The sequence below is a fragment of the Ptychodera flava genome, chromosome 15 (assembly GCF_041260155.1).
Source record: "Ptychodera flava strain L36383 chromosome 15, AS_Pfla_20210202, whole genome shotgun sequence".
In the NCBI taxonomy this organism is placed as follows: Eukaryota; Metazoa; Hemichordata; class Enteropneusta; family Ptychoderidae; genus Ptychodera; species Ptychodera flava.
Genome location: NC_091942.1, coordinates 23,718,961 through 23,741,284, shown reverse-complemented (window position 1 = coordinate 23,741,284; position 22,324 = coordinate 23,718,961). Strand labels below are relative to the sequence as shown.

The 22,324-nt window shown below is 35.8% G+C and overlaps 1 protein-coding gene across 1 annotated transcript; it reads left to right on the top strand.

Annotated features, from left to right (window-relative positions):
- Nucleotides 1–52: 52 nt before the first annotated feature.
- On the top strand, nt 53–22,001 carry LOC139151598 (sorting nexin-29-like). The gene is made up of 19 exons (XM_070724505.1): nt 53–220; nt 774–972; nt 1,834–1,892; nt 6,295–6,469; nt 8,244–8,376; nt 9,093–9,192; nt 10,008–10,667; nt 11,077–11,176; nt 11,580–11,671; nt 11,872–11,935; nt 12,389–12,517; nt 13,023–13,108; nt 13,231–13,303; nt 14,365–14,518; nt 14,801–14,853; nt 15,171–15,264; nt 15,780–15,920; nt 16,551–16,690; nt 17,141–22,001. The coding sequence occupies exons 1-19, from the start codon at nt 217–219 to the stop codon at nt 17,259–17,261; spliced, it is 2,577 nt and encodes an 858-aa protein (XP_070580606.1). The 5' UTR covers nt 53–216; the 3' UTR covers nt 17,262–22,001.
- Nucleotides 22,002–22,324: the final 323 nt, after the last annotated feature.

Below are 22,324 nucleotides of genomic sequence, written 5' to 3'. Positions count from 1 at the left end.
ATGACTGAATATTTTCCCCGGGAGAGGTAACAAATCACGTGAGTACAAAATCATAACAAAATGGCTCCCCACCCCCGGAAGCCGAATGACTGCTGGTAATGCAGTTCTCATGCCTATCATGTCAGTGCCGATGTACCACGCTGTTGTGATAAACAAACTCGAGTTTTATCAGCTTGGACCAGTAAATCTAGGTCTTTGAGATATTAAGGGAAGAAAATGAGTAAGTACTTTCCAATCTTGCAAAACGTGCTACCAACAAGGATCTCACCAAAGCTCGCAGTCATATTATGTAATTTACATACAGTGTAATCTGGCATGTAACAGTGCTAAATGAAAGTTTTACCGTCATTTTAATTGACGAAATGGCACTATGAGGTAACGCCGAGAAACATTTCGGCAGACCTAAACTCATTCAAGATCAACACGTCTTTTTGTCGTTTGATTTTTTCAGAAATTAAATATGGGAAGATAATATTGATATTGTGTAAATTTGCTCCATTCATGATGTTAACACTGAAAGTTAAAATTCGGAAAGTAAATATTTTAAGAACGAGTAATTAAGATACTGTCAATAACTTAGTTTTCAGAGCTTTGCCATTAATTGCATCGTGTGACATCGTATTTGGAATGGTTATCTGGCCACAGAATTACATCATTTATTGGGGAATCCCTGACTGATGTTAGAGCATGGTTTCTAACAAAGCAAGAGTTGAGCTTTATTTAGAAATGATGTATTGAAGTGAAACTGCTCCCTCATATTCCTTGTTCTGCAGCTGCTGATGTGTACTCAAGCGAGAGGCAGAATTTACTGGACAGGCTGCTAGATGCAGTCAAACAGTGCCAAGTCAGATTTGGAGGGCGTACTGAGTTGGCAACAGACGGGGACAGCAGAGTGTCTTGTCTCTGTGCACAGTTTGAAACAGTTCTCCAACATGGCATGAAAAAGATTAACAAGCCATTTTCAGTCTTCAAGTAAGTTCTCCTCATCCCTCCAAAATAGTGACATTTTTTATCTTTCTGTCATTAGACCTTATTAAAGAAGCCAAAATGTAACTTTGGCGAGCTTATGAACAATGTTCTGCACATCTTATAACTGATCAGATGATTAAATACCAGCAGACAGGAACTTCAAGAGAATATTTAGGATGTCCTATCAAGCTGTCCTGATCCATACAGATCTATTTCGTTATCAGACTTCTGATTTTGAACTTCCCTAAGATAACCTTGAATTTAATCTCATTAGCACAAAATTCACATGACAGCTGTGTGTGTGCTTTTTTGTTGTGTACAAATTGCTTACAAGCATATGTACACATTAGATTTAGAAATCTTCGCAGCATTTTAATAACCCTTGTTAAAGCTTATGAATGTAGTAAAAATATAATATTTCTTGTTTGTAAGTAAATATTTTATATCGCTTTTTTAGCAATGAGAGTTTTATGTAGAAACAAGGCGCAAAAATGCACAATGAAGATTTTAGGTGTGAATTATAAAATGATTTGTCAGTATGCAGGTCACTTAACTCATTCACTCCCAAGCACTTCCCACCTAATTGCTTATATGTGGATTGAACCAAACAGTAGAAAACACATGAAACAGCATTGGATTGACCAAATTATTAAATGGTGAAAGGGGAGGTACTTATTTTGTATCTTGTGGCAACAGGGAACAGAGTTCAAGGCCGTATAAGTGTGTGAGATCATCTGGACTGTCATTTTGCATTGTGAACTACCATACTTTTGATGGTGAAACAGTAGAGTTGACTTTTATGTCTCATAGAATTCCAAGATCAAAAGTGTTTTTTGCTGACTTGTATTTTGTCTCTAATCACAGGCAAGTTACCGGTATTACACTGCCAGATATTCCTGTGATCAAACCAGAGAATGAACCAGGTAAGACGGAGACCCACCATGGTCTTATCTCTATCAGCTGTTTGTCACCTGATCACTTGAGATCAGGTTGTGTAAACAGACAGCAGCTCCCCCACTCTCCAACATGAAAACGCTGTCAATTTTTGACTGATTTACATGAGGCCCCTTACAAAGGTGAAGAGGCTGTAGACCTAGGGTTATATCCAGGCATAATATTGTCAGCCTGTTACACTGAGAAGTATAAATTTACATGTGCAACTGTTCAATACCCAATTTTCTTATATTTGCTTTCAATTGTCACATTAGCATTCAACTTAAGATTATAGCTTAAGTTATCAGTGGATGTAGTAAATTCGTCATTCTTGGAAGTTGTATAATCATCGGAAGCTGAAAACAAATAATGGCAGTTAGTTACTAGGGTTTATTTGATTTCCTTTCACTTTGAGTGCCACTAGTAAAAACGTACTGTCATCACACAAAGTTTTGTGTAACAATTGAAAATTAGCCATAATGCCACTAACTCTGTGCTTACCACAGAAGCATTTTCTCATTCCTTAACCTAATTACATAATTATCTGTATATGAAAAGGTACGTACGGAGTTTCACAAAAATTGAATGTTCATGAAACCCAAATAGCCAAACACAGTTCCCTATCAACATTTGTTGATAAGTGGATGGTAATTGTAAGATGTTAAGTCCGCTGTCACTTTTATACATAAAGTACGAAAAATATCAGAAAAAGACACAAATATTTTTCAACACTGGTTTAAATAATAATTGCAAAATTTAAACATATTAATCAAGCTGTCTTTCAATGTCATAAATCTCTTCCAAATTCTATTGATAACTGTTCTCAGAACAGGGAAATTTTTCCCATGTAGATAACACATTCATTAGAATACTGCAACAGTAATTGTGAATAATAGTTGTATTTCACCACTGGGGAACCTAGCACCAATATAGCTTTGCCAGCTGTAACTGTGCCCTTGTATCTTTTGTATTCATCATGGCTTATGGCTTTTCTACAGGTTATGCATGCCTTAATGTTTGCTCTAATTGGCATGACCTTCAAGTTTACAAGTCGATCAATATGAGTTCTCCTTCTTCAGGGATGAACAAATTTATTAAAGACTTTCTTTCAGAAATATATTCCACTATCATGAAATATTGAAACATTTCACCATATTGCCCTTGGTATGATCAGTTTTCAACAGCTGTTCTAAAGGTTTATAACCTTCAGATTATTGAAGGCACACATGTGAATTTGATAACACTTCACATTTATAATCATGTTCTCCATAATATGAATACCATTAATCAAGGTACAAGGTAAATTACCCATTTGAAACATACTACATTGTATAGCTGTGGGACTGTCTGGTCAATTTTCTTTGGTTGTATAAAATTCATATTCAAAACATACTTTTATGCAAAGATTAATATTATAAATTTTTTTTCAATAATTAAAGCTTTCAATCTATTACATTTCAAAGAGTTTGTAGAGAATATTAATTTACAAAAAGTTTACTTTGAAATGTAAAACATCGAAGAAATACAATGCTGATAATGTGACATTTTTATTCCAAACTGTCATATGACAAGCTGTTTGATTATTAACTTTACATAGCGATACTCCTCAATCCCAGTTGTTCACAGAGTTCCTGTTGATGTTGACAATTTATATTTAGGAAGTCCTTTGTTTTCCCTTGAAAGTTTGTTCAAGTGAATCAATTTGTTCTGAGATCGCATTGAAGCAACCGGTGCCTTTAACAAGGTGTATTTATGATTTAGTCAATATTATGTTTCTGTTGATTGATGACATTGATGATTTAGGTCTGTCTGGAAAGATAAATCCATGTTGACCTTTGAAACCCATACAATACTTAGATTCAGTGTGGGTCTGTCTGAACATTTAAAAGACCTTGTATTAGTTAGTGTGCACAAGGAGACGGCTGTACAATAGCTCATTCAGTTTTTATGTACACATTATTTATTTTGTCAGTGAAACCCAGCAATAAAATTACTGTTAGCCTATGAACGCATTGCTTTGACTGAAATTTCAATAGGGATCAATGACAATCAAAGCAAAAGTATATCAAAAAAAATTACAGATTATGGAGACTTTGTTTAGATTCATTGATTTCATTGATCTATTATGTAACAGATTATATGGGTCTAACATTCAAGAGCATGTATGCTAGCTACTTCAGCAAGACTTCAAGAATTCTTGGCCGATGCTAAGAAGTGGTACTGTTCAATATTGTCTGAGCGATACGTTTGCATTGATTCAACATTATAGATCATGTCACCCAGTATTCTATCTGTCTGTGTATTTTTACGAGTGTATAAAAGTTCCAATCTTGCTGTTTTCCAGACTATGTTTTGATGTAAAGGCGTATAGCTGTTTGACTTCGTGTATGAGTATTATTATGTTGTTTGTACACATGTTTGAACTCACCCAGTAAAATATATCAATTTGAAATCATAGAACTCCGATATGAGTGACAGAATAAATTTGTGTACCGGATAAGTTGTAAGCAGCTTATTGTCCTTTTTGAGAATATGCTAATTATGCATTTTGAAATTCAGTAAATTGCACAATTTAATTATTTTTAAATGAAGTGCACACATTGTGCATCATTTGTGGACATCCTGAAATCATCATTGTGTGACGTTCTTACTTTTCTATTTGTTAAAAACAAAGGTCTGTCAATTTTCCCCACTTCAAGGGATACAACAGCACTTCATTAAATACCAATAGCAAGCTGTGTTTAGGCAACATGGTTAGCTCCAGCTCTTGTCTTGGATAACTGCATCGGTGAAAAATATTGTTGAACATTAATTCTGCCAGAGAGCATCATATTCCCATCTTTCAAGTCAGTGAACAGCGGTGTTGAGTCAAATCTACATATCTTCACCTACTTGGCTTAGTATATAACAACAGGTTTAGTACGTAAAAATCACAGTATTTAGCTGTTCAGGAGCCTTCAAGTGTTCAAGTTTTTGTTACAATGCAACATATAAGACATTGTTATGCCTCATCATGGTGTGATATGAACTTGGCAAGATCAGGGTTATGGTCATTTGTGGCACAGATGAAGTTATTATTTTACTAGCATCTATGGAATCGCTATTGTCATGCAAATATTAAATGCTTTACATGATAACTAAAAATAAAAGCAAAAGTGAACTCGTTGAGTTGTTTCACTTTCCATTGCCATTTGATCGTTGCAAAAGATTTCCCACAGTGTTTTAGTTTAGCTTAGAATTTTGTAAAAATCAAGATATTTCCATACCTGAATCTTGTACTGTTTCTAATTCTTTAAAACATTCATGTTCAACTGGATATTTATATGTAGGGCAGTAAGCCAGCAAATATTAGTTGGGCTCCTACTTATATTACTAAGAGAGTGTTTGTACAATTGTGGACTCATTACATATACACGTTGAAATTGAAATTTGTAAATTTTGTTCAATCTTTGCTCAGTGAAACTTTCAACCATTCTCTTTCAAACTCAAGAATAAAAATCAAGAGTCACAATGCAAATTTTGGTACAAAAGAAACAAATTGCTTAAATTTGAATTTCAAAATGGCTGCTATCCCTGTGTTAACTTTAAGGGAAAAAATTAAATATTCGATTTTTCACAAAAGAAAGACTGAAAACTTTATTCACTCCAAGGATGTCAACATGAGCCCACACAAGCAAGTATTTGGGAAAAATTGAGTCCGAACATCTGTCCCCTACCTGCCCATCCTACCATAACCATTTTCCTGCCAAGTCCATATTTCATCACCAGGTCAAGATGGTTAAAATTAATGAAACACAACATATTCCATATGGTGCATTTTAACATAATACTGTACATTTGAAAGCTGTTGAAAACATAAATTCTGTAAACGTGATTTTTTTGGACAAAAGATGCTATAACAGACCAAGCTAAGTGGGTGAAAATACGTCATGTTTTGTCTCAATACCGCTTTTTACTGACTTGGCTGATGGGGAAGTGATACTGTCTGGCCGGAAAAGGGTTATGGTAGACATTTTCTCTGCTTTCCAAATCACATACCTGGTGTTCCAAGCTTTTGCAAAAATACAGTGTAAACGCAAAATTGTTTGGTCTGTCAATTAATGCCATTGACACAACACCATGGACAATGCTTTTGATAAGCTTTCAGGAAGTTGGTGTACTAATGAGCAACTTCTGCAACATTTCTTGCTGCATCCTCCCATGATTTCAATAAAATCTGGGCATACACTGGCAAAATATCATTATAATGGTAAAACATCATAGTATATGTGACAATGTGTAATTGTAAAAATATAGCCATTAACAAAATATGTAGTTTTTAAGCCTAGTCTGTATTATAATTGCAATTGCACTAGCTTTTCAATGACTCTGTTATGTTGTTCTCTGTCGCAGTTTTCTGGCAGGTCATCAAAGAACATCTCAACAAACATGAACTTGAGAGGTACATGTCTCTCAAAAACATCAGTACTGACATTGGACGTGGTAGGTCCTGGCTACGGTCAGCCTTGAATGAACACTCTCTGGAAAGGTACATGCATATGATTTTAGGAGACAAAACAATTCTCAGGTAAGAAACCCTGACATCTTGAAATTCTTCCACTCTACAAAATGGTAACATGTTGACATGATTCACCAGAAGGTAGAACAAATGGCAGATAGGGAGATGCATAAGAAGAAATATAGGAAAAACTTTTTGATGAGAAGATAAGGATAATAATATTGATGATGGTCCTGATGATTATGACATGAAGATGATGGTTTTGGTGTCAATAGCTACCACTGTCCCTGAGAAATGTAATGATTTTACTCTTTGAATGCCGAAGTCAGTTTTTGTTGCCCTTAGAAAATTGCCATAATTTTGATAAAAACTGTAGCCAATGACATGTGATGTCCATTTGGTCCAAAATTATCAAAAAAATTACAGGAAAATTCACATAAATTGATAAAATGTTGTGCTAAAATTTTGATGGGAAAAAAATACAGCACTCAAAGAAAGGATTAAATAGCTTAGGCCATGCAAGCAATGTGACAATAGAGAAGGTACAACAGGGTGAACTTTGCCTGGACTTTTTCAAGCTTGGTCTTACACATAATGTGTTACTGTGAACAGTAAAGCGCAAGCAATGCCATTGTGCAGACAAAAATTTGAATGTGAAGGTTATAGTATTTTGAAGAAGGTGAACCTATTTTGAAATCTTATCTCTGATACTATCATTATTTTCAAGTATGAATGTTATCTTGTTCCGCATGGTAATTGCATTTCCTCCTGTGTTGTTTCTCTTTAATGTATCATCATTTTGCCACCAAATGAGTTGACCTTGTTAACTAGGATACGCACATTTCCTCATATTGTTATGGTGTGTTTCCTCTTTGGCAAGTTTTCAATTCAAATATACACGACTGATAGGATTACATTGTAAAGTACATGCAGTGCTCACTTTTACTTTCAGATGGAAGAAAATAATTTACATATTAGCCATTATTATACACATTTCATTGAGGATAATAGAATTTCCCATGCGCTAAAAACGCCATTCTGTAAAATTTACTGTTTCCATGCACCCCCACCCCTTGTGGCTGTATCTGCATGTTCACTGTTTGACGGGTTCAAGAGACCTATTGGATAAATGCCAGACTGCATCTCGCACTCTGTATCTGTCATTCACAGGCTATCCAAGATACAAGGTAGGGTCAGGTGATACGCTGCGCCGACTTCCTTGTACACTCTTTGTGGTACTTTTGTAATGACATTATTAACCATTACAAGAAGGAAAATTCATTGTTATGTTATTTATACAAGCAATATTAAGATAGTTTTCTTTAAACTGTGAGATTTACCAGGAGTTTAGCAAACAATGCAGTCTTGCTTGGTTTAAATGAAAATGAGTGATTAATCTTAAACTTAATAATTACACATGGTGAACTAAAGATTTGAAATACTGTTACGACTGTTAGGAATTTGCCAAGCAAAGCAGAGTTCCACGCTGTGAAATCATAAAAACATACATAAAATGTTGCAAATTATGTATATAGTTTTGTCTGATATGTTATGCCATTTGAAACCATGACAAGGTTTTCATATTGTTGAATCATCCATAGATGAGAAATATATTCATTTAGATTATTGATTGGGTTTGAGTGGAATTTTCAAATGAACCCATTACCAGGCAATTATCTACATACCCTTCATGGACGAAAATGATGATATTTCAATACACATCTGTTCCAACAGGTTTATGTAATTCCTCACATACCTTGAGTAATCATTTTTCATTTTTCATTCAATGTTTTCTCAAGGCATATTCTCCATAACTTCTCACTGAATTTCTTTTTTTTTCCAGTCAATTTTATGAAGAATGGGCATTTCTGTTTGACGATGAAAGGTCAAGTATGCTGCCGACAATGGCAGCTGGGTTAGGATCCATTCTCTTTGCCATCAACATTGACAATGAACAACTGAATGGAGGGAGACAGGTATGTCCTCAGGATATTGATTAGTGGTAACCCTAAATTTTGTTTTTAAAAATACTTGATGAAGATACCGCGTACAGGGTATCGGAACACGTGACCATGGATTAGTGATAAGGAAAGAGAAACGAAAAGACATCTCAAGCCAATGTAATTTGTAGTGCCATAAAATTAGTTTAGTGACGAAAGCAAAAATTCTCAGTTGATACTTATATTATAGAGTAAAGTTGTTTTATGCGACAGAGTCTTCTATTTCTAAAATTTCACTACAATTTGGCCTGTAAGAATTTTTGACTGCCTGTTGTTTAGCAATTCAGAAATTCATGATATTAAGCATTTACTAAGTAGTTCACAGTACATGATGTCATAAATTTTTGTTGAGGATGGTTTCATTGCATGTTCTCTGTATATAGTATCCTATAATCATAAATGTCTCCTGTAGATGTGTAGTAAATTCATTCAATTTCGAAATTTTTTGATACACAATAAACAAGGCCTTCTACTAGATGTGCGCATCTCAAAAATGGTCAAATTTTCAATTTGTCATTCCTTGCATTTCGATGGAACTGTACTTGAATTAATGTTGCAAAATTCACTCTAAGATTGAAGGAGCTGATTTCCTGCAGAGAGTAACCTTATATAGTTGTCTGAATCCAATAGGAATGCCTCATGAATGTGCAAATTGTTCAATGAATGATTTATCTCTGTGTCATGACATACAGGTATCGTCGGCCCATAGTTCTCCATCACATCAGAGTAAACATGCCACGAGAGCTGCCGATGAACCACAGCCAGTCTATCCTGGGGACATTCTTATCAATGGTAAGGCATGGCAGTATGCAAATCCATACAGTCTTATGTCTACATGATGACTGTCTTCAATATTTCCGGAAAAAAGTACACCATTTAAAATCACAGCTTCAGTGAGACAACTCACGTGTCATTTGATTCCCAATGATTAAAATACTGAGAGTATACATATACATGTATCCTATGTTTGCCACATTCTGTGTTTATTCTACTGCCGTGGTTGTGGCTTTCCTTGTTTTTAGATCATAGCAGTCCTTTTCCTTCTTTCCTCTGCTTAGATGTGATGACTTGCATGATATGACTATCTTATATTGAAATCATCTATTCCCCACGATCAAGGACTATGAAAGATAGGAAACAATAGGCATAGTAGCATTCACCATAGCTGATAGCAGACCCTGTATTTCAACGCAAATATAAAAATCTAGTGAGAACTGGTGTTTCCTCGTCAATAATCTTGTGCCAAACTACCAACATTCTTTCTGTATCTTTCAATTGTTTCGTGAAATGCTCACCAGTATTTTCAAATTTATAGTGAGGTATACTTGACAGGAACATACTGAGATTTGAAAGAATTTGAAGGTGAGGAAAATGACACCTGTATCGGGGACCACCAAATTTTCCCCATGTAGTATGTATACATACCTGGTATTAGGATAACATCATACCATTGTTATTTCCTTACTACTACATACCCTTAAGTTGAATGCAATGTACATGGCATCTACTGCTGTCCATGTGTACCAACAGTGTCTGTTAATTGTTAAACAATGCATTCTGTATGTGGTATTTCTGAAGTTATAATTTTCAACATCTACCCATTTCAGAAGCCTCAAAGGATAGAAAGAAAGAAAAGAAGAAAAAGAAGAAGAAAGGAGTTTCTATAGTTTCATTTGATGGCACACAGTCAAGGTCCTATGGACGGGATTCCTACTCTGGCTTGCAAGGGTCCATGGGATCTGATACAGGGTCACTGGAGGATCAGAACTCCAACGCTGACAAAGACGTGCCAACTGTCATAGCTAGTACTACTTCAACCATACAGGGTTTTGCTACAGTTGGGGAGCAAATACCTCAAAGAACTCTGCGTAAAAACAGCAACGGTGGCATGTATGGAGATATGTCACACCTCTCAACATCCTTCCCAACCAAGACGCCCCCACCAACCCCCAATGACCCTTCCTATCTGTCCCATGTGAACAGCACAGACAACTTGGCTGATATGGTTTATGTGACTTCAAGGCTAACCGAACAACAGAGAGAGAACGAGGCAGTGACAGTGGTTGAGAACCACTCGGCGCCGAACACGTCTAGCTTTGCGTCAGAACTTGCCAAGGGACTGATCAATGCTCAGGACGGGGACGATGCGAGTTCTGGTAAATCTTGTGACTTGTCGGGCGAGGTTTCCAGGACAGGGTCAGCGGCAGTATTGCACACAATAGACGATGAAAATAACGCTGATCTTTATCCAATATCACAGGACCTAGGTATGTAACTGAAATGGTGTAGCGTCTATAGTTAGTCTACAAACCACATAAGAGAGGCTTAGCTGTATCCATCAACAGCACAGCGAACAACATATCTGTATGTGTTTACGAAATATTCTGTGTACTGACTAAGGGCAATGTATTGTTCATAGAAGCAGTCGCACTTATATGTATGTACCTTGAAATTTGTTGTATACTGTAGTTACATATATATAAATGCTATAACATACAGGAAACATAGTTGATTCCAATTGTTGTTAAATGAAGGAAAATAAATGAATTATAATAATAATGTACATGCTGTTTTCATGGTGTCTGTATATGGTGTACCATAGAAAAATACACCAGCTCAAGGGGAATTTTATATTTTCATGAAGTTATCCTGTCTTTTTTCTTCTTTCACAAAAAGATGATACACAGTCCAATGACTCCAGCATGTTGCAGTTTGGTTCAGAAACAGAGAATGCTGCAATGGGACTGGCACTTGCACAAAGGAGCCTAGCAGCTAGGTGTGTATGTTGTTCTCTCCTCCAGTGATGTACATACCCAGACCCTTGCCATGGGTACAACACCCCATCCAAATCCAAACAGTGCCAGGGAGCTGGGTGTTTTGTTTTCAGACATTTTGTGAGAGATTCAGTTTGCAAAATGTGTTTGAAATTACTTGTTGATGAACGTGGTGCATGGACCAGAATAACTGATATTTACAAATTTTGTCACCAAGTATATCTGTCATCTCAGTGCTGACAATGGTGTGGCCAAATAGACTTCATAATACAATGAATAGTGTGACCTGCTTTACAAATATGATATGATATCGCATATAAAGTAATATCCTTAAGTCTACACCTCGTCCCATCCAAGAATACTTTCATGATATGCATTTTCTGTGTATCTTTGTTTGTTTGACAGTGAAGTTCAGCGGGAGACAAGGACACAGGGTGATGGTAGTGTGTCACTGACATCCATTGGCAACAGAACCAAATATGAAAGTATGTCAACAGGTGAGAGATACTCAGTAATCTGACAGAATCTTCAAGATAGATAACTCTGTTTTGACATGCATTACAACCTGAAGCAAGGAAATAGAGAATATAACATAATGTTAATATATAGTGTGATATCATCTTTCAAAAAAATAAAAAAAAATTAGATTTAAAATGCGACAAAAGTGTTGACATCTGTATTTTGTTTATTTCTACAGATGAATTAAAGCAGGCCATAGTAGCCATGATGGTTAGAAGGGATGAGACAGAGGAACAGAACAGGTATGGCACGCGTTGTCAAAAATCCCTTGAATAAGTTTGTTTTGGAATTATCTGTAGCACATTATATGTAGATATAAAGGGTCACTATTGCATATCAAAAGACATGTTAATGTCGTGCTGTGTGTGTTCCAATAGTCGGTGTAAATTGTGATTGTTAATCACAGATAGTTAAATAGAATACAAACACTACACTAGAAAACAAATGGTATGTTTTCATGTTGTTCATACAACTGTAAAGTCAGGTTTTCATTTGCTCATTGAGTAAAGAGATATGGAATCATTCTGCTATACTGTAGTTGAAATGAATTTTGTTGTAGATATAGATCGTTTTATATACTAGTACAGTTGTGCTGCATTTTTCATACACCTTCATTCAGAGTAGACTAAAAGCTTAGAATCCTTCATACCAAAAGATCTAGACAACTTTTAAAGTGTTTTGTTCCCATCTTCCAGGTCTCTAAGATCACTACTGGACAGTGAAATGGAACACTCAGCAGCCCTGAGACTGGAAATTGAAGAAATGAAACGGAGCCATTCAACTTTGTGTGATCAACTCAACAACAAACTTTCAGCTCTCACAAGGTACAACTCAGTCTGTATAAAACAACAGAGATAGCCGATAGAATTTTAGCATACACCTGCCCATTTGTCAGTCATGCGGTATAGTAAGACATGCCAAGGTCAGGTTGACATTGACATTTCCTGAAGATAGGGAGCAGGAGGTTTGGAACAAACATAAGTAACACATTGCTACCAATTTTCAGTTCTTCATATAAGTTGTTCATATTTTTAATTATCCACAAAAATTTCAAACTGCAATTATATTAAGGTAGCTAGATACCTTATAGACACTTTCACATTTTTATTTTTTTTCTCAGTTATACTGTGTACTGTGCACTGTCGGATTTCCCAATATCAGGGATTTCAGAAAATATATACTTTATTGGGGTTTAGGACTTCTATAACTGAGAAAAAAATAAAAATCTGAAAGTGTCTATGAGGTATCTAGCTACCTTAAATGAAATCTTAAGATTTAAAATACTGAAAGGTCTTGTTTTCTGTACCTTTCACCGGTTGATGTGAACAGAGAGAATGAACTGATCAAACATCAACTGAAGAAGTATGTCGGTGCTGTTCAGATGCTGCAAAGAGATGGGGCCTCTGCCATTAAAGGTAAGTACATCAGTTGATTGTAATGATGTTGTATCTCTGTCAAAGTGTTACAGTTTTGATTTGCTGTTTGTAAATAATCTACAGGAATATACACTGAGTTTTTTCTGCTCCGTATGTGACAGGTTTGCCAGGCATTCGACAGGAAGAACCCCAGCCACCCATACCAGAGAGGAGACCTCCAAACATTGATTATAGGTACACTTGCCATTTGTTACTTTTGCTGACATACCCCCCTCCCCACTATCCATCATGGAAACAACTGTCTCCTGGTATAAGACATGCAAGAGTTCACAAAAAAATTGATTTTGATAGTGGTGTGTGTTGAACCGTTGGCAATATGGAAACTATACTACATGTCTAAGTTGAGGAGTTGCCAACACAGTCAGGCGTAGTTATCCAATAGGCGGTAATATTAGTCATGTACATAGAAATCAACTATGCGAAAATTGAAACATCGTCTGAGAGGAAGTTGTGTGTAGTTTAAACATCACACATCCACACACATCAGCTAGCTGTTCAGAACGTGTCATTGCTAGCATTGTGTGTGCAGATCTGGTGGTGCTCTATTGACTATGTCTGACCTCCTTCCAAACAATGTTTCAACTTTCACAGGGTTAATTACTTTATGACCAACTGATATTACCGCCCAGATGATAATTACACCCAACAGTGTTGGCAACTCCTCAATTTCAACAGTCAACTAGTTCTCATATTGCAAACTGTTCAACCCAAAGCATTGTAACTTTACTTTTAACCTGGCATCGGGATGCCAGGGTTTGTTTAACTTCCTGGCTATGGATAGTGTACTTTGTCCCGTTAGAGGTTTTCCAGGAATGTAATTTGAGTTTCGTAGTCAAATGAAAATCCTGATCTTTCATATTCAAGATGTGTGAAAGGAAAGACTGACATGATGATATGTGTATACATCGAATCGGGAGATTGGATGATAATGTCAGATTTTAAGTGTTCCAATATTTTGTAATAAATTTACTTTAACTAATTAAGCTCAATCAGTGGTTTACTTGAAAGTAGAGATAATAGTCGTACACATAAGAAGATACCCTTTGTATATATTTCATACCAAGAAATGACGCTGCCAAAAAGTGCTTTTATTTGTTTCAATAATAAGCTAATGGAATGCAGGTAATTTGACTTAAAAAGACAAAAAACATCAAGCAAACCCCAACACCCCTCAACAAGCAGACATGTTATCTGTGTGAATTTGTCAAATTAATACTTTCTTTTCCATCCGTCAGTGAAGAGAACCAGCAGTATGAGTATAAATTGATCCAGGTGGCAGAGATGCATGGTGAACTGATGGAATTCAATGAAAGACTTCACAAACAACTCAACTCCAAGGACTCAATCATCAGAAAGTTGAAGGATGAGCTGGTCGATCTGAGAGGGCCAGTAAGTAATCAAATATTGCCCTAATAGAGATCCACATCATGTTAATGCCTTATAGATAGATCTGAATGAATATGCTTAGTTTGGAGGTTTAATCTTTTGTTACATTCCAAAGACCTGGTGGTTGCATATGGCTGGCAAAACCTTGCAAAGACCAGAGATTGATAATGAATTACCATTACAGCAAGTAAAGTTTGTATTTTCCCAGGTTTTGCTATGAAATGTTTGTTTGACACATTCAGGGGTAGTTTCTGTCATTTGTCTGTCTGTCTTTCTCTGCTGCAGCTCCCTGACAGTAGTTCCAATTCAGAAGATGGCAATGGAGATGATTCAGACAGGTAAGTTGGTAAAGTTAATTTTGTCACTCTTTTTTATAACAATTCGGTTGCAAGGCTATTCAAAGACAAGCACAGCAGAGTTACTAGTGTATTGCTGCCTCTATTATAGTATTGCTCAACTTTTGTATAGTGGTTTTGTCACCGCAATACAACTGTTTAACTTACAACTGTTACTGAGTCACTTGATTTTCGCTTTTCAAAATTTAATTTTCCCTTTGCTGAAATATTGGATATGTGTCAAATTAACTTGAATACTTTGAATGGAAACCAATGTCATTGTTGATGATATGTACCTTGTGTCATTTTGCTCCTATCAGCTCCATATCACCTTCTAACAGAGCCCTTGTCAACATTTGGATACCATCAGCATTCCTCAAAGGCAAGGGCAAAGATTCCTACCATGTTTACCAGGTTAGTTTTGTGCCCTTGTTGTATTCTTCTACTCCCTTTGGTTGACAAGCGTTGTCATCCGTTGTTCTGCCATCACAGTGATTCTGTTATGATTTGTACATGCCTGGTGTTCAGCAGTGTGGTGTCATATAATTTCTCAGTTTGCAATGCAGAATGACTGTCAAGTGTCAGAAATGCCAGCAGGCAGCGTATGTCAGAAAACAAACTATGATTCTTGTCAGATATTGGATAGCAAAACAGGACAAAGTTAAACAAAAAAAAAGAAAAAGAAAATGAAATATAGCCATAAATGATATATAGCAACATTTGCCAGAAAAGAGCGTAATTGTTTAATAGATTACTGTCCAATTGCAGCTGTATTACACTGCTGTCTGAACATTGATGACACTGATTTCCACATGGGATAGTCTACCATCATGGAGACTGTTCACTTCTCTCAGAAAATTAAAAATTAACTTTCATATGTTAAACACTGTTAAAGCAAAGTAAATCAACTTTTTGGTCTGATGTTTCAGATTTATGTCAGGATAAAGGATGAAGAGTGGAATATTTACAGACGGTATTCTCAATTTTATGACTTGCATACCAAAATGAGGAAGATGAACCCCATGTTAAATACCTTTGACTTCCCACCAAAGAAAACACTTGGGCATAAAGTAAGTGAAATGTATCATCAACCATGTACCGGTCTTGGTACAGCATTTTGTCATGTCCACTTACTTCAAGTTAATGAGTGAAATTTTACTGTTAAGGTAGCACTCGTCTCGAAAGTGCAAGACTTAAAACCTTTGCTGAAACTTTCCTCAATGAAACATTCAACCTTTCTCTTACCAAATCGAGAATAAATATCAAGGGTAACCATGCAAAATTTGGTACCAGAGAAATAAATTACCGAACAGTTACCGATATTTGAAGTTAAAAACGGGCACCATCTTTGTGTAACCTCTTTGGGGGAAAATAAGATTACTGAATTTTAAAAAAAATGAGATGGTGATTTTTTTCAAACTCCAAGAGCTTTAAAATGGGCTCGCACAAGTGGTAGATCAAAAAGGAATTGTAAAAGTTTGAGAGTCTCAATATTTGTTCCATTTGTTCCTGATGTATATTCTACCATAAATGTGTATTACAATTACATGTTATGCAAATGTTATCATTCACAAGAAGCAGTCAAGTTCTGTTGTTCTGCAATGGATTTCAGATGAAATGAGAAAAAGTAAGCTGTATTTCCAATACCAAAGCTAACGCAGAATTTCTGATGGTACATGTCTCTTTTTCTATCTGGACAGGATGGCAAATTTGTAGAAGAGCGTAGAAAACGTCTTCAGCACTACTTACGATGTCTTCTCAACCTATGGCTTCAGAACAGCCCCCAACTGACCAGTAATGCTTGCAAAGAAACACTTACCAAGTTGATTCCTTTCTTCAGGTAAATGTACATCTGTTATGTACACGTTGATTTCCATTTTGCCTTTCAAGGTAGTCCTGCCCAGATGGGCATTTATGCCACATGGTTATGAATTTGAACAAATAACAATGGGTTGCGTAAAATAATAGATACAGCTTGACACAGAGACAAGTAGACAGAAAGAGATACAGATAACACAAAGTCAGATCGATGGACAAGTATTGATAATAACAAACAGACAGACAGATGGATACCCATTGGTAGTAATAAACAGACAGATAAATGGACACAGCTGTTAGGACAGATAGAAAAAAATTCAGAACACAGAAAACACAGAAACAGACAGGCACAGATAGATAAAAAAGACTCATACAACAAAACAGAGAACTCGCACAAAGAGGTAGAGACAGACACCAGTAGATGCAGATTTCAGTTTGAGTAATTCATTCATGTTGTTTTGTGTTCTCACAGGGAACAGCCATTACAAGAGACCAAGAAGACATCCAGAAAGTTTGGAAGATCTAGCAAAACAACAGCCACATCACCAACTCCACCACAGGAAGGACAATCAGCACAGTACACTGGTTTATGACCAAAGCACATTTGAAAACACACATTATTGATAACAGAAGAGGCTTTATAACTTTATTAGCTGTCTGTGTTCCCCAAACTTCAGTATCCCTGTAAATCAAACTTCCAGTGCTTTTACTTCACTGTTTAACAAGAGTGTAGAAATGGCAAACTCGTTAGTGTGTGTGTGTGTGTGTGTCTATGCCCCATGTGCCTGCAGCTGTGCATGCTCTCTTGTGTGTAGGACTTTCATAATACACCTTTACTGTGTCAATGTTAAAATTTTGTGCACCGTAGAACAAATACAGATTAAAATAGACCTTGATTTAGTACAACTTCCAGTGAAGACTAAAACATCGATATCTGAAATAGCGCATTGGACTTCTGATACCTGCTGATATTTACTGAGTACTCTCATGGAAAGGTTTAAAAATTTTCACTCTCAGCAGGTAGGATTCCAGAAAAATTGCCAAGAGACATTTTAGATTTTGGCCAATTGTGTTTAATACGATTAATAATAGATATTATAATCAACTTAGAAGTGCAATTCAATTCATCAGATTGTTCTCTGTGATTGGTTAGTATTTGTCATGTGACTTCTAGCTGTCATCAGTCGTTGTATAATCATGTGATGTCATTCTCACCTTGGTGCATTGTATCTCATCTTGTAATATTTGAAATGAAATAATCTCTTGCTGGCTAAACTTTATCATGAGATACTTAATTTTATTAATATCATTGTTGATATCAATGTGAGATGTCAAGTTGAAAGTATTTGGATCATTAGCCTGTTTTCATGTCATATTTATGAATGCATTTGAATATTTTAGCGTTGTCGTCATATCCGTTTCAGACAACCATAGAATATTTTTGTGTCAAGATCGATTTGCTTCGTCTTCTCAAGCATGACCACCTCAAATCCAAATATAACAAAGCAAGTTTAAGTTGCAGGATACCTACTGCATGTCCTGTACGAGATGATCCCTATCTGATAATTGGAGCAAAGTCCACAACAACCAACGAAGCAAATCAGCAGAATGAAGTCACCACAAAGTCAAATATTGCCATTGTTTACAGGATATAGTTCGGTTTAAGTCACCCTTCATAGCACATGAACAAAATCTTGGATAAGGTCAACCTTGTGCTGTCATGTAATTTGAAATAATAGGATAGTATTTTGAAATAAGAATACGTCGTGAAGTTGGCAGTAGTACTATATTTATAGTACATAGCAATACTCAGTGTGTATATCTAGCTGCCCATACCACAGTGCATTTACTATTGATTGTATTGCTTCAGGAATATCCTCCATTGTCATATGAATCATAACCATTTTGATGTGCGGTTAGAAACAATGCTCTTTAAAGATACAAGACTAGTAGTTTTCCAAATTTTAGATCAATTTTTCAAAAATCTCTCCATAAAGGAATACATTTGTGTAGGAAATTCACTGTTAGATGGTTTTTCCCACATCATAAAGTACACCAGAAACTGTTTTTTTTTGTTGTAACAATTTCCCTGCTACTTCATCATCCATGGTGTCAGTGTTGGTCTCAGCTGTAACTGTCTGCTTGTACACATTCAGGTGTCCACATGCCTTGATTTGTTGTGATAAAAGAGTGGTAACGAAATCTTCATATCTGATGTGACCTGTATGTCTATTGGCCGAGTGCCATCACATGATTGATTTGAATAATAGTCATGGGAAGCTTTTTTCAGATGTTAAAGGTGTGAGATACAGCAGTGTGGAAGTTCTGTGGATATGATTATACCATGTAATAGTGTGCGACTTCATTTCTTGCTTTGTGTGAAACTTGTGTGCTGTGTGGTGTGTAGAGAACTCTGAAAAATGATAATGTTCTTGGTAAAAAAATTTCAAATAAATTGTGTCTTCATCACCCGTCTTTGGTTATACACCAATAATAATTGAGAGATCACCCCACATTTGGAGGGATGGCACAGTTCTTTCCAACATATATGCTAAGTATATGCTAAGCTTTTTTGTAGGATATTATGAACTGAAGATTTCCTTTCATCTATTAAAACACTTTTTTTGTTGGTAAATTATGGAAGAAGTAGAATTTTGCATGGTGGATAAAGTTTAGAGTACATTCTGTTAGAGTTGTTGCATTGCAGACATGCAACGATTGGTTTGGTAATATGCATGTTGTGGGGCTGTCTTAACTTCCAGTAACCTATATGATATGATATCAAGCTTTGGCATTTGTCTGTTATGAAAATATGAAATTTAATTCTCCAGAGTTCCATATAGAAATGTTACAAACTACATCATTTTAATTCCAAGTCTGATTCAGTGTGGGACAAAATAGCCTCTCAATAATTAACATTCAATCGCAAGCAGGCCAGGTAAATGTATTTGTTATGTACATTTTCTAAAATCAAATGATGTTCTAGGGTATTTGTAGCCCAAGTTCAAATTAAATCTTCAAAATCTATAAATGGGGATGTGTGTTACCATAGGACAAACGGGACTTTTAAGCGCAGCTGCTTTTTCTTGTTTGATTTTAATTTTAAGAATTATCGTAAATTTTTTATTTTTATTCAGATATATTCCTGATGCATTTTTAGTTTCACCAATATGTTTGTGTGAACTTGTGTGGCCCTGTTCTATGGGGTCAGTTAAAGATAAAATGTATGTATATATAAAGAGGAAATTTAACCTTCAATTCCAGAGCAAGCAAGATCTTCTGAAATGTTATCATTTACACTTCAATTTCCCGATAAAGAATGCGCCATCATATTTGTCACTGCACTCTCTAGTATAATTAAGCTTGTAGTGAAAGTCAGAGTGCCACCAATAGGATATTGTATGATTTCTTTTGTTTTTATTTATAGCCTGTGTTCCGTGTCCAAGATACATTTCAATGACTGACAGGAAATTATTCGTTTGAACTATTTCACCCCAAAATATTGGTTCACTACGGAGTTTTCTATGGCAAAGTTGGACTTCTATACAGGAAATTTGGGAATGAAAGAGTTAATCAACTGCTTCCTGAAGCAAATTTAGAGTAATCATCCCCTCCAAGCTCTCAAATGTTTGGCAAGTTGTACCTGTCCACATGTATATTTACCATGTCAGGGAAACCCTTACCTCAATGCTTTCAATAAAGTGTTGTGTTCACTTCAAGATATGGTGCTAGACTGGTTGCCGATGCTATTTTTCGCTATCACAAATGCGTTTCAAGCATTTTAGTAGCCATGTGCAAAACAACATTACAAATGGCTAAAACTAGCCTAAAGAATTTTTATTGATGTATATCATATGAACAGAAATGAGTAAAGTTTTACTTAAACACTTCATTTTCAATTGTTTTATGAGAACATAGCACTGGGTGTTTATTAAATGAAAAGTATCCATTGATTTTGGTTTTAACTTGTTGTTTTACAGGGCAAGACTGACATGTTATAAAATATCTTGCGCAAATTTATTCTATATTGCTATTATTCATATTTTCATGAATGACAACTTATTTATGTTATTTTAATTAATGACAGATGATGAGTTTGACTTTGTTGAAGTCCTTTTCCCAGTCCACTTAAAGGGAAGCGGCTGTCAGAACTGCGCCTGTGCAACTTTCTTGTTTACAGACAATGTATTCCACGCAGGATATATAGATGCATCATGTCAACATAGTTGCAACATTTAAATTTTATGATGTACATTATGGCAAACATGTTCTAATTTTCATGTGTCCCCAGTGTACCTTGGATACAGTGTTTACATCAGTTGTATGGGTCCTGTACGACCTTTGAATGCAGTTCCAATGACCCCTTCCCTTAACCATAGACAGTAGTTTCTCTACTACCTATGGTTTAACACACAAGAATTGAATGGAGCTGGATGGTAGAGTTTCGTGTCAGAAGCAATTAGGTCTCGGATATGAGTTACTTTCATTGTGTGGTGACTTGCGTAAAAACAAAAATATTGCCCCAACAACCAACAATTCAGAACACACATGAAAATAAAGGAACAAATATAAGCAAAGTAGTACAGGTACCAAATAGCTTGTAATTTTTAACTTCATGATTTGAGTGACCAGGCGATTGCCATTGGTTGATGAATTGGCCTTTCAAATCAGTATTGACTTGGCCTCCTTGTTGTAACAGTTGACTTTGTTAATACCCAATGAGTAACCCAAGAATGCAGGCAGTTATGCACATTTAGATATTTGACTCGTTTGAGATGAATTGCTCAGTGAAGTTTAAACACCTGTAATTATGATTCAGTGTCAGTGTGAAAATGTTTCCCTCGCTGTAAAAGTTTTCATCAAATGTCATTTTTCCCTAGATGTGGCTCAATCATGAATTGAAAACCATTGAATTGGAAAAAAATTGATGTGTAGTGTATTGGAATTATGAATTTTAAGCATGCAAATGGAAAAATTTGAAACTACAATATGTGTTAAATAGTTTTGACCAATATAAAAATCATAAATATTACATGTAAAAGCCTTAATAACTGATCTCGAGTTTGTTGGAAAATGGCAGAGCACTAATATTACCACATCTGCCATTTTACTGAAATTTCCTGAAAGAAATCCCATATCCGTCAAAATGTGTCAGCGCAGTCACTGAAATTATACCGACTCGTCCATTCGTATGATTGATTTTATTGGAAGTTGAAGCTACAGCATGAAATTCTTTACCTAGAGATACTGTGAGACAGATTTTATTTTAGAATCTTCAGTGATGTTATAGTGCAATTGCATGAAGGAATAAAATTATGAATGCAAAACTTAAAGTTTTTTTGTGTTGGCCTTCTGTTGAAACTGACACATGGTAACAGGACTAAATACTTGTCATGCTCTCCGTTCATTTGTTTTCAGTTCCATAGGGCCTGCAAAGACGCCCTGTGGAACTGTTGGTTTTGCTCGAGTTCTTTATTATCATATGATTCTTAGATAATACAGGCACACTTGTCACATACAGAGATGATGTGGCTTGCAGGTTTAAATGTTTTGTTTCCTTCGGTCATTTAAAAGGAATAGTACCTGTAACTTGAGATTTTTTCACTATTTTTGTTTTTCGTATCAACTACAGTTTCTTGTACTACTCCCCAAGGCA